The sequence below is a fragment of the Chelonia mydas genome, chromosome 6, assembly GCF_015237465.2.
Source record: "Chelonia mydas isolate rCheMyd1 chromosome 6, rCheMyd1.pri.v2, whole genome shotgun sequence".
NCBI lineage: Eukaryota > Metazoa > Chordata > Testudines > Cheloniidae > Chelonia > Chelonia mydas.
The window spans coordinates 89,386,991-89,399,686 of record NC_051246.2 but is presented as its reverse complement, the minus strand read 5'-3'; the positions used below and the strand labels follow the sequence as shown (position 1 = coordinate 89,399,686).

General features: G+C 43.1%; 1 protein-coding gene across 1 annotated transcript; it reads left to right on the top strand.

Moving 5' to 3' along the window:
- Positions 1-286: 286 nt before the first annotated feature.
- Positions 287-6,141, top strand: CLEC14A (C-type lectin domain containing 14A). The gene has a single exon (XM_027827602.3). It carries the CDS (start codon positions 429-431, stop codon positions 1,881-1,883), a length of 1,455 nt encoding a protein of 484 aa, XP_027683403.3. The 5' UTR covers positions 287-428; the 3' UTR covers positions 1,884-6,141.
- The last annotated feature ends 6,555 nt before the right edge of the window (positions 6,142-12,696 follow it).

The following is a 12,696-nucleotide window of genomic DNA, read 5'->3' as shown; positions in this document are numbered from 1 at the left end:
AGAGTTAAACTGGTTTGCGTATGTGTGTGGGGGGGGGGGGAGGGTTAATTAGGGCTTTGCACCAGTTTAACTAGATGGAATTAACAATTGCACTAGTTTAACTAAACTGATTTTCTGTCCTGATAAGCCAAGCCTGAGAGACACTGGCAGAACTGTGTGAGAGAAACTACATAATACAGGCCCCGATGTTCAGCAGTGATGAGCACCCACAACTGGAGTTGGAGTACCTGAAAGATGATAATGGGGCTATACTCCCCGCCCTGTTATGCTTGGCTCCATTCACTTGCCGGGGTATGGAAGCAAGGAAAGGATATGGGTGGGTTGGTTGCTTGGGTTTTTTTTTGCTTAATCTTCAACTCGGTTTAATCTAATGTTTCCATACTGGTTGGGGGGAAACTATTTGTCATTTGTACTTCAACAAAACAAGGATGTTAAGGTCAAACCTCACTCCTGACACATTTCCTTTAGCGGAGGGCTGTGGGCTCGGAGACATTCTTGGGAACTGCAAGGAGAAAGAGTTGGCTGGGGTCGAGCTTGGTTTCAGCCTGAGAATCCAGTCCTCCCCCACTTCACAGTGGGAAGGGAAGATGCGTGGAGCGATTCCCCTGTGCGTCCTCCTGCACGCCAGCTCTGTGCTGTGCGGTGCCGAGCAGCCCCGCGGGAACCACACTTGGTGCGAAGGCTCTGGCGCCTGCTACAGTGTCCACCTCGCCCAAGTGCCCTTCGGCAGAGCCCAGGAGGCCTGCGCTCTGCGCGGGGGAGCGCTGAGTACGGCCAGCGGGCAGGCAGAGGTGCGGGCCATCCTCGCCCTGCTGCGAGTGGTTGCGGCCGGGCCCGGCTCCTGGGTGTTCTGGCTCGGGCTGGTCAGGAGAGCGCCGCAATGCACCCAGGTGGAACGGCCTCTGCGGGGCTTCTCCTGGCTGGCGGGCACCCAGCAGGCGCTGCAGGGAGAGCCCGAGGAGTTGGACAAGTGGGTGAAAGAGCCGAGCAGGTCGTGCACTACCCGGCGGTGCGCGGGGCTGCAGGTCACTGCGGGGCGCCAGGACCTGGAGCCCTGGGGCTGGAGGGAGCGGACCTGCAAGAACAGCACCACGCAGGGCTACGTGTGTAAGTACCCCTACAACGGCACCTGCCCCGCTCCGCGGCCCCAGGGCGCCCGCAGCCTCCTCTTCTCGCTCCCTTACCAGCTGCACAGCGCCGCCCTGGACTTCAGCCCCCCGGGCACTGAGCTCGTGGTGGCCTGCCCCGGGCCCCAGGGAGACGTGCGGCTGCGCTGCGAGCTGGGGCAGGGCGGCTACAGCTGGACGGGCGCTGGGGAGCAGCTGTGCCCTTGCCCCTCCGGGTACCGGAGCCCCAGCACTGGAGCCTGCCTGGAGCCCGGAGACTGCACCAGCGCCCAGGGCGCTTTCCTCTGCGTGTGCGCCCAGGGCTTCCTCCTGGGGGCCGACAAGAAATCCTGTGTGCGCCCCGGGCACGCTGGGGGCTCGGCCAGAGCGGCACCCCACCCGACCCTGTCTGCGGGGGGGACTCTCCCCAGCAGCAGCTCGGGTGCGCCTCCCCCTCCCTCCAGCCCTCAGCCAAGCACAGCTGGGGAGGTAAAGTCCTCGTCCTCCCCCACCTATGTCTTCATCCTGGTGGCCACGGCTGTGGTGACGGTGGTGATCCTGGTCGGGGCCGTGCTGGGGGTCTTCAAACTCTGCTTCATGAAGAGCCCCTCCTCGGCTAGCCAGGAGGGCAAGGAGCCGGCTCCCGCAGCGGCCTCAGAGAGTGATGCGGAGGCCACCAGCACCAGTTCCGAGAATTCCCTGAAGGCCCGGGGAGACGCGGCAGAGAGATTGCCCGGCGAGCCCAGCCCAGAGGAGGAAGCTCCACCCGGGAATTAGGAACCTCTAGGGCACAATGGACCCATGGAAGCTTAATTTGAAATGAACCAGCCCTGGCTTTCCTTTCGTGTGAGTGAGCCCAGGCTGAGCTGGCAGCTCCCACTCATTTGGAGGGAGGCTTCTTCGTGTCAAGGCATCTCTCTGGAGAGGAAGGTTTTGGCGATGCTTCAATGAAACCTTGAAAATCTCATCGCCCGGTTTTGTTGTTTTTTAAACGTATTCATGTAAATTGCCACCCAGCTTGGCAGACGTGCCCAGGACAATGCAGTGACAAAGGAAGGGTCTGGCTGGGATCTCTGCAACATAGGGCTTGATGTGGCCTTTAATGCATTTATGCTTTAGGGCCAAAAGGTCAGACTTGAGTGCCGAAAGTTAGGCACCCAACTAAGTGGCTTGTTTTTCAGGGGTTCTGAGCACCTGAAGCTTCTGGTAATTTCCCTGGGAGTTTTTAATCACATTCTGAAAAGCAGGTCACTTATTTAGGTGACCAAATATGGGTGATGGGGCCTGAGTTTCAGAAGTGCTGATCACCGGCAGGTCCTGTTGACTTCAACTGGAGTTTGGGTTCTTAGCATCTCTGGGAAGCAACCAAGTTTGAAAATGTTGGCCAAGGTGCCTTACAAGTTCTAAATTATCCCTTGATGTAGAATTGTTGAGTGGTATTTGGAGGCTTTAATTTTATTTGAAATTGTTTGAACATTTTGAGATATACACTTCCATATGATTGCACAACTCCCATCTTTCTATTAAAGTGTTTAGACTTGAGGCAGTTTGATGCAAAACTTCCTGAGTGCAAATAAGCCACCCCCATGATACCCAGAGTTGCACATCCAGAATGTTGCCAAATTTTTCAGGTTAGAACAGTGGACATGAGTCTAAATATAGCCCAAATTCTTCTCTCCTTTGTCACATGAGTTTGATGTGTTGATTTCAATGGGCTTCTCCTGGGAGTAAAGAATGGAAGGTTTGCCCTCTGTGAGTCCTTCCTAGGTGATGCAATCCCTTTGTTTGTGATTTCCTTTCAGAAGTCCCATAAATCAGTTATAAGTCTGGGCACACAACTTACTTTGTTTGCAATTCAAAATGCTGATACTCTCTTCCAATTATGGCATTGTTGATTCTCAGTTAGGGTTAGGGTGACCAGACAGCAAGTGTGAAAAATCGGGACAGGGGGTGGAGACTAGGAGGAGCCTATATAAGAAAAAGACCCCAAAATCAGGACTGTCCCTATAAAATCGGGACATCTGGTCACCCTAGTTAGGGTATTAATGGTAAGTATTGATTTGAAGTCTTCTGAGTGCAATGAGAGACAGATAAACTGGATTGCCACCAAACATGTTCCACAGAAAACCTTTTGTTTATTTAAAAGAAGCAAGAGCTTGGAAAAGTCTGTTTCTTAAACATTTCCGACACTTTTTTTCCTCTCCAGACCTGGCCTTAACTCCCTCTTTCCCTCTGCCCCCCTCTTTCCTAATTTTGAGGATTTGATTTCAAAAACAAAATAAATTCCCAGACTTTTTTCATGCAAAGATAGCTATGAAAATGTACACCAATGTAAAGTGATGCTATGGCTAAAGTTTGCCACAGTGATTTTTTTCCTAAAGATCATGAAATATTTAGAGTACCCTCTACCTCAACCTACATCTGTCTAATATTTTTGACCTGTGAAAAGGGTCCTTTGATTTTGGCAGGGGAATTGCAGCCCAATTCACGTTTGTGTGGTGCAGTGCTGCACCAACCTTTGCTGATGGCTCTAGGTCCACCATAAGCTCCTTCCGAGCTGGCTACATATTCTAATACAGCGGTCTCAAACTGTGAGTCAGTACCCCAAAGTGGGTCGCAATCCCATGTTAATGAGATACATTTGGAGTGCCTCAAATAATTGTCTCATTGGCCTGCCCCAGAATCAGAGGTGAACTAGTCTTTACAAAACAAACTGTCTCCTAATTTTCATATTTTATAATATATTTGCAGTTATACTTTACAAAGAGAAATACTTTTCATCTCAAATATAAGCCTTCCAGGAGGGTTGATTCTGTATTCAGATGTGCATATTTCTGAAAAGTGACTAATAGGTCATATGCGGCTTTCAGTCATTGCACAATTCCCATTGTCAGGAATGTGAGTAACCAGTGTAGACTTGGAAGCAGTATACATTGGGCTTTCTGTTGGTCCACACATTGAACTCAGGTCTTTTGCATTCACCCATATTTCTAAAATGGGCTATTTAAGTCACTTGGAGCTTTGGGGAAACTCTTGCTTGCCTTACTTTTGCAAAGTTTTTAACACAAAATCCTCATCTCTTTCCCATTTCAGACATTGGAATTCCAAAAAGGGCTATGAAACTGCTTAAACAGTTTTGTCTTTTCAAGACTAAATTATTGTAATTCTTTGTTTCCAGGAACCTTGCACACACATGGCTGTATTCTGAGAGGTGTTAGGCGCCTGCAATTCCCTTGCACTTTAATTTGGAGTTGCAGGTGTTCAGCACCTCTCAGGATTTGACTCAGAGGATGTAACTTATTCAAAATGCATGAAGTCTGGCATCACCCAGAGACATGAATGTGTGGGCCACTAGATAATTTATACATTTTGGGGTGGGTTGATTTGCCTAATAATGGTCATTATAAGCCCAAAGCTCAAGTTAGTTGTGTGTTTACGTAAGTTCCTGGTCAGTGGATGCAAATTCTCAAATTCCATTTACTTCATTGAGAGTATATGGACAGAAAGCAATGTGTGGCCCCAAGAACATAAATTATGAACTAAAGTGAAGTATCTTATTTTCTACATCCTGATCATGGTATTTTATTTGTGAAATTGCTAGAGTTGCAGGGAAGGAAAAGCCACACAAAGGTCTTGCGTCTCCAGATCGAGAAACATAATGAGCCAGGATATCTATTCAGCAAGTCACAAAGGGCCAGGTTGCCTCCCTCCCTTTGAAAAACCATGGGAGAGGGGACATGGAAATCTCTGCTGGGTTTTTTCATGGAGAGGGCCTCAAATTGTCCTGCTGGGACAGGGTTTGCCCTGGAGAAAAACCACACCAAAGTTGGCAGACCCTGGGGCATCTGGCTGTACCTACACAGCAGCTCTGGCTCCACAGGTCCCCACTCCTTGGCACTGTGGCTTTACTGGAGCTGGACTACCATGGGATCCAATGCCACAAAGCTCCAAGGGCCTGGGCCTGGATTAACTTTTCCAGCTAACTTCCATGGGGGGTGGAGGGAGGGCAATGTGCATTTCTCCAGTTACCCTTCCTCTCACTCCCCCACCACTTGACATGACCCTGAACAAACAGAGAGCCCTCCACAAGGTTATTGGTGCGTCTCTTCTGTGCAGAGGAAGGGGAGATCTGAGGTCAGGGGATCCTCCCTTATGCATGTCTATGGAGGTACAATCTGGCTTTATAGTTAGGTGAAGCTCATGGAGTTCACGGTTTCTTAAAGCTTTCCAAGTATTTTTGCTGTTTACAAAACTAGGTCATACATCTTTTCTTCCCCCGACTTGTAATTTTCTCCTAAGGGAAACTTAATAAATAAAAAGTTGTCCTACCTAAAAGGAAGGTGTTTTATATATCAGAGATGAAAAAAACCCTCCAAAAGCAAAGTTAGCATGTGTGGGTACCCTGGATATTGTATATGCTGTATTTATTTTTGCTTTACAGTAATTCTCTCTCTCTCTCTCTCTCTTTTTTCACATTCTCCCCTTTGTATTTGTTTTCCCCTCTGCCTACTTTCTGCTCTGTTTTTACCTTATTATGTCAATGTATTTTTTCTTTAAAAAAATACAAACCCAATAATATTTGAATTTGGTTTGAACCCAAGATGCCTGGATGGACTTGAAATTTGTACTTTGGTACAAAATAAATTCATCCACCTGTGATGCAGATCACATAAATATGGGCGGGGAAGGAGATACATTTTTTGTTGGCTGGAAATTTCTGGAATGTTTAAAACCCAGAGAACAGATATTTTGGGAGCAGAGGTAAATAGTCCTTGCTTTTCCCCAACACCCTACATTTAGATCGTTGTCTTCTCAGATATACAACCAATAAGTCTGCAACCAATATGTTTGCAAAATACAGTTTTTGCACATATAAGTGCTAACACAATAACCTCAATGCAGTTGTCAGCACTGAAGAAACATGTCTGATCCAGAGTCAATTGAAGTTTTGCCATTCACTTCAGTCGGAGCAGAATCAAGTCCATACGTTTGGATAAATTCATAAATATATATTAAAACTTCTGAGATGGGCAAACTGTGTATAGTTTTTGTTTAACTATCATGTAATACCACATGTGAGAGACCCCAATGAAATGGAACTATATATCCAAAATGTGAGAGGGATGGAGAGATGTCGTGCCCTGGTCCATGCATGTCACTGCAGTAGCATGTGTGTCTCTTGATGGTTTTTGAACATGGCATACTACACCTAAAAGTGGGTGTTATTTGAATGATTTTTTGACACATGAAAAATACTACTCCATCGCCTACTAGAACACATATATTGTATTGGTGGGGTTTGTACAGGGTACAAATGTATTGTATTGGTCATGTTTATATCATTCAATGTTTTAAATTATCAGATATCTATGACCTATGTTATACAGGTCAGACTAGATGATTTACTTAGTTCCTACCCCAAGGATCTCACAATCTGTCCTTTTGTTCTGTGTTTGTACAACACATGGCACAATGGGCATATGGTCCATAACTGAGGCATCCAGGTATTATGGTAACACAATAAATAAATAATGGTCCATTTTGACCTTAAAATCTATGAATCTATGTTAAAAAATTGAAGGGCCATATACTTATGTAAGGAATAAATTTGTCCACACCTCTCATCTAGCACAGTAGTCCAAGAAATGCATCCCTTTGCCATCTCTTGAATCTCATTTCTAATCCCTTAATTCCTTCCAAGGTAGTTTAAACGGTTATAGACATATTTTGGGGTGTGTACATTTTGATCATGAATGTATGATGAATATTTGATGATTTAGGTTCATCATATAATCAATAACATTTTAATCTTCCAAAAAATGTTTAATAATAATTTAACTACTGAAGGTTTCAGTGTTATGAGAGTAAAGTGAAATCTAAAGGTGGCCACGGACAAAATTCAAATGCTTCAAAGCATTTTTAAAAACAAACAAACATACTGTCCTGTTCCCACATATTACAGTTTACTGAAGATTTAAAAAATGAATAAACTCAAGTTTTCCCCCAGGAAATATAATTTCCCTATAATTTAATTAAGCTTCTTCGTGTTTTAAAACTGCCTTATCTTTCTTAGGCTATTGCATGGAGCTTAATCATTGATACACAATACTTAATTCCTTTTAGATAGAACTGTTTTTTTATTTCTGAAGGATATAGCCATTTGTTGATGTTCTAGATAATGCTGCGCTGAGGATGATATTAATACCCTGTTCAGGGGGCAGTACAAAGTCAATATAACACTTAAATGTCACTGAGGCCCTATATTGAGTGCTAGGATTGTGCATGGCCTTGCGCTGGCCCTCGGCTCAGTGCTGATTTTTACCCATAATGCCTATGGTCGGGGGAACCTGTTAGGCTGAAACACTTGTGCCCACACACTTGGTTTGTTTTTAAATGTCTTCTTTCTCTCCTAGCTGCAGTTGTAGAAGTTCTGGGGACAAATCAGCATCAGAACCAATTTACAAACAAATAAAACATATAATTTGCAAAGAGACTCAGCCAACTATCTGTCTCCGGCCGCACACCACATAAACTTTCCCCATTTGTTGTTTCAAGTGTTTGAACTCATAAGGCCTTGGCCTTCAAATAGATCAAGAGTTCCATTTGCTGATCAAGGAGCAGCACATCTTGTAATATGTTAGAACAGGGTGATGTGTTTCCCAGAACATAATTAGCAGGGCTGGTCTGTTGGTCTAATGATAACGTTTTGCCTCACCAGGCTGGAAGCCTGGTTTCTGTTTAGATGTTGCTTTCTCTAGACCAGCAATGAATTTTGTGGAGATAGTATACTCAGCATCTGTTCAGAAAGCAAGTCCAACACATTGCTCAGCACCAACCCTTCACACTAGATAATGAGTATCAATGATGGCTCTGAATGAACTCTCCTCCAGCCCTACTTAGCCAGTAAGATTGATGGAAGACCCTTAGCACTGAAGTCAAAACCACTCTTACCTCCCAAAAGAATAAGTAATTAACATAAAATATTTTTCCTCTTCACTAACAAAAAGTGCTTATTCCCTCTCTTTGTTATATCATGAAATTAAAAAGGATTAAAACACAGTAAGCAACATAAGCATTACCCTATTTGTATTAATTGTGCATCATGGTCTAATTTGTTCCATACTTTAATGACTTTAGTTTAATAGCCAACTCTTGAATGTATTCATCGCAAATTCCCTTTTTCTTACCTTACAAATCAGATAGAGACAGCGACCAGGGATTGCCCTGCACATCAGACAGAGATTGCTAACACGGCTTTCAAAAATTCTGAACGTAACTTATTTTGCTGTTTTACAAATTCAGTCTAGAACTCTCAAAAGAACTCCTTGCTGGCACATCAGAGCAAGACAGGTTTGCTGGAGTAAAATAGTTTACCTTATGTTTGGAATGTGCCTTCCTTTTTTGTGTTAAAAGATTGAAGTGGCCACATGTTTAGCTAGATTTAAAAAGAAGATTGCAATGCTCTTTCTATACTCCCTAAATAACTTTGGGAAAGTGGGAATAGTTTATGTAAATTGAATGCTACCTGTGCAGGAACAGTAGTCTCATGCTACATATAATCCATCATAATGAAATATAATATATTCAGCTCTTCTAGATAAAATACTCACTCCTATGATCTAGCTAACAGACCATAAGTGATACACACTTTTGATAAATATAGGTGTTTGATGAGCTTATCTCCCATTCTTGGGGGTTTCTTCTTTTCATGCTTTTTAATTAATTTTTGATTCTGAGGAAAGACCCTGGACCAAGTGCTCTTGAAACTGAAATCCTCTATAGATCAGATAAAGCAGAGTGGGATCTATTGTAGCCCTTAATGATGAAATTGTGAATTTAGTTCAAGCATATGGGGAGCAAGACATAAGCCACTTCTGGTTCTTAAAAGAAAGTATATTTGTTTTATTTATATATCACATTACAGGCTTTTTTAAAATAAAGTATTAAATCTCTGAATCTTATGTATGGGTGAGGGGAAGTACAATAGTTTTCCATTCCCGTTTTGTTAACATATTTACATTACTTTCTGTATCAAACAAAAATATTGTAAGAAAATTTTCTATTTGAATAATAAAAGGGAAAGAGGCAGGGGCAGAGGGAAAGCCAGAAAGTTGAGATCATAACAGTTTGAAATATTCAAAAAAAAATCAGAGAAGACTAGGATTTCTCTCTCTCGTACTGCTTCTGCCATCTGTTTGGTTTCTAGGCTTTTGTCCTATGGTTTATGGGTACCCAGCAACCTGCTTATGGTAATACTCAGTTCTTAGAAAAAGCTCAGATACTTTGTACCTTTACAAATAACCACTAGCTTTGAAAGCAGCAGTTTCAACACTCATATACTTAACATATTTTATTCAAAAGATAGAGTTATTTCTCTGGAATTGTGGGGCAAGACTTGGGAAAATAAAAATCCTTTGTCTGAATGTATATTTACAGCATATTTTTCTGCTCACTACACTCACAATGTGATCACTAACTCCAAAGCTGTCTTCGGTGGTTACAAAGGTGCAGCTGAAAGCAGAATTTTGACTCCTTTGTCTAACGTGAATGAAGTTTCAATAGTTGGTGCAGGAATCCCAAATAATATAAAGTGACTACTGGAAGGTCTTTTTAATGTCCAAATGATGCTCTGTTTCCACATCCAAGCCTTGCCACACAATCCAAAAGACTGTTTTTTGTATCTCTATAAGAGTTCCTTCCCTGGCCTTGTGTCCCTTCTCTCTCCATTTTGAACTCCGTCTCCTTCCCTTTTCAAGGCTATGTAGCGCTCTGTCCCTGCCTATCTGTGATCACTGGTCACCTGCCACACCCTTGGTCAGAGTCAGCATTCAACCAATTCTGCCTCCTTTCATGTCCCCGTCTCCCCTTTTCCGATGCTGTCAATGTGCCTGGGATGTTCTCCCTCCAAATTCTTTCTTAACCTTCAATTTCCTCTCAGAACTAGAGTGACCAGATGTCCCGATTTAGGGGCTTTCTCTTACATAGGGCCCTCTTACCCTCTCTCCCCCACCCCCAGTCCTGACTTTTCACACTTGCTATCTAGTCACACGACTCAGAACCCACCTTTCCCCTGCAAACAATGATCTTCTCATCCATTCCTTTGAACAATTGAAAAGAAATAAAAAAAAATCCCACCAACCTCTCCCCAATCATAATTATAAAAAAGAGGCAAAAGCTAAGAATTAACTTGACATGTACTGTACTATCCAAGTATCCCCATTCTCTATATTCCCCCCTCCATCTCTTGTGCTGTGATCAGTTTAGATGGTAAATTCTTTGAGGCAGGAACCAGGGTGTAAGAGCCTCAGATGTTGTAAATTAGTGTAGGTCCATTGACATCGATAATTTACATAAGCTGAGGGTCTGGCCCCTTGTGTTTAGGCTGTGAATAAGCAGCTTTTTATATAGGTTTTTAAACAAACAAAAAGCCAAAGGAAGAAACTACAGAATCTAAGTTATAAAAGACATGTTTTTAAACAGAATGTTGTTCCAGTTCTTCTAAAAGGAATCAGAAACTCTTTAAAGGAGCTATTTTATAATATTTTGAATTTAGCTTAGAATTTATTTATTTTTTGCTCTCCCTGTGGCCTCAGTCAGATCATATGCAAAATAAATCTGCAATGATGCTAGGGAAAGAAAGTGATTAATAGGGTTATTGAGTTTTTTTCTAATCAAAAGATCAGTGCATTCTGCATTTTCCTTTTATCCATGTCTGGTCTCTGCTTGATTATATAATATAGTAGACTCCACATAGGATTTTATTTTGTACACTTCATCCAGCTAAAGCTTCCACTGAGCCTTAGTTGGCACTCTGATAAATGATACACCCTTTTTGTTTCATTACAGTGCATTCTAACCAATAAATACCTTGTCTGTCAATTCAGCTAGCATTGTTGCAAACAGGTTCCCTTAGTTTTCAAAGCTAGAGCCTTAAAGCAGCTCTTTCACACCAACAGGAAATAAGCACCCTATCATCAGTTTGAAGATGGCAGTGGTTAGTCCCTACAATGAGTGTAGGGCATGATTTTCAGAAGTGCTGAACACCTGCAGCTCCCACTGATATTGATTAGAGCTGGCGGTGCAATCAGAACCTCTTGAAAATCAGGCCCATAATTTTCAAATGCTTCCCCTCCAATCCCAAACTAAACACTAGATCAAAAGCATGGTCAGCTGTGTAAACTGAGCCAAAGACCACCTGAGGATAGTCCTGGGGTCATCACGGTGGCCATTTAATTCTGATTCGGAAAGCTAGTTATCACTCTTGATTTTGCAATCACCAAACACTACCAACTTTGGCATGTCTCATTCCACCATGCTTAGGTACTGAAGTAGTTCACGGATAGACTCTGCAATGCAGCTCAGATACAATGGTGATGAGCATGAGTCACATTCTCAAATGCAGAGCGCTGGAGACTGGTGGGGTTGGAAATCACAGAGGCTGAAAAACAGTAATTCTTTTTGGAAAACAGAGTGAATTCCTTGATCCTGTTTCTTTTTGCTTGGTTGCTTTTTTATGTTGGTGATATTTTAAGGTACCCATTAAATTACGCTTTGCTTTATTGGGCAAGTGATATTGCAAAGCCAAGTCTTGCTTGCCTTACTCACCTGGAGGCCAATTGATTTCAGGAAAGTGAACAAGATTTGGCCCAAGCTTTGGAGCTAAAATGTGCATGTTGTTGGAAACTGGTTGCCACAGTACACCAGACAGGCAAACGGTTGTTCTATTAACATATACTAGAAATATAGACTTTCCTTTTTTAAAATGATTATTTTTAAAAAAAATCTGTTCTATCTAGGTATGTTGTAGAAATGGCATTTCAGAAATGAATATGTCATATTCAAAAGATTGATATCGTGGCAACTCAGCTCCTTCTGTGGAGGAAATCTATGTTAAGATCCTGCACCCCAGATGAGTGCCGCCCCTATGGCTCCATCAGGAAAATGGGGTTTATATTCATACACAAAATACTTCAAACCTGGTGGATCCCCATCGTTACACATAATGCCCAGAGGATCCACAGGAGGCCCTGCCACCCCTCTAGATGTCTTGTGCCTCTGCATTAATTCTGACTCCTGGCAGCCCAACAGTGCCAGGCTGAAGTTGCCCTCAGACCTATCAGATGTGAGTTCATAGATGAAAAAATGAAAAAAATAGGTGAGAAAACCTGGATTTGTGCTGGAAATGGCCCAACTTGATGATCACTTTAGATAAGCTATTACCAGCAGGAGAGTGGGGTGGGAGGAGGTATTGTTTCATGGTGTCTGTGTATATAATGTCTTCTGCAATTTCCACAGTATGCATCCGATGAAGTGAGCTGTAGCTCACGAAAGCTCATGCTCAAATAAATTGGTTAGTCTCTAAGGTGCCACAAGTCCTCCTTTTCATTTTGCGAATACAGACTAACACGGCTGTTACTCTGAAACCTGTCATAGATGATACTGCTCTAGGTTGTATAGTATTTCCTGGGGAGACTTACTGGGGGGTGGGGAACAAGACTTACTCTGAGCCTCCTTTGTGGTGTGTTTGGGTGGAGACAATACTGCAGAGGTGTCTGGCTCTCCCCCCAGTACACACCCCTCCTGAGAAAAT

What these genes read in the sequence shown, in the direction of transcription:
- CLEC14A (XM_027827602.3), top strand. Translation starts at nt 429, where the DNA reads ATGTTAAGGTCAAACCTCACTCCTGACACATTTCCTTTAGCGGAGGGC.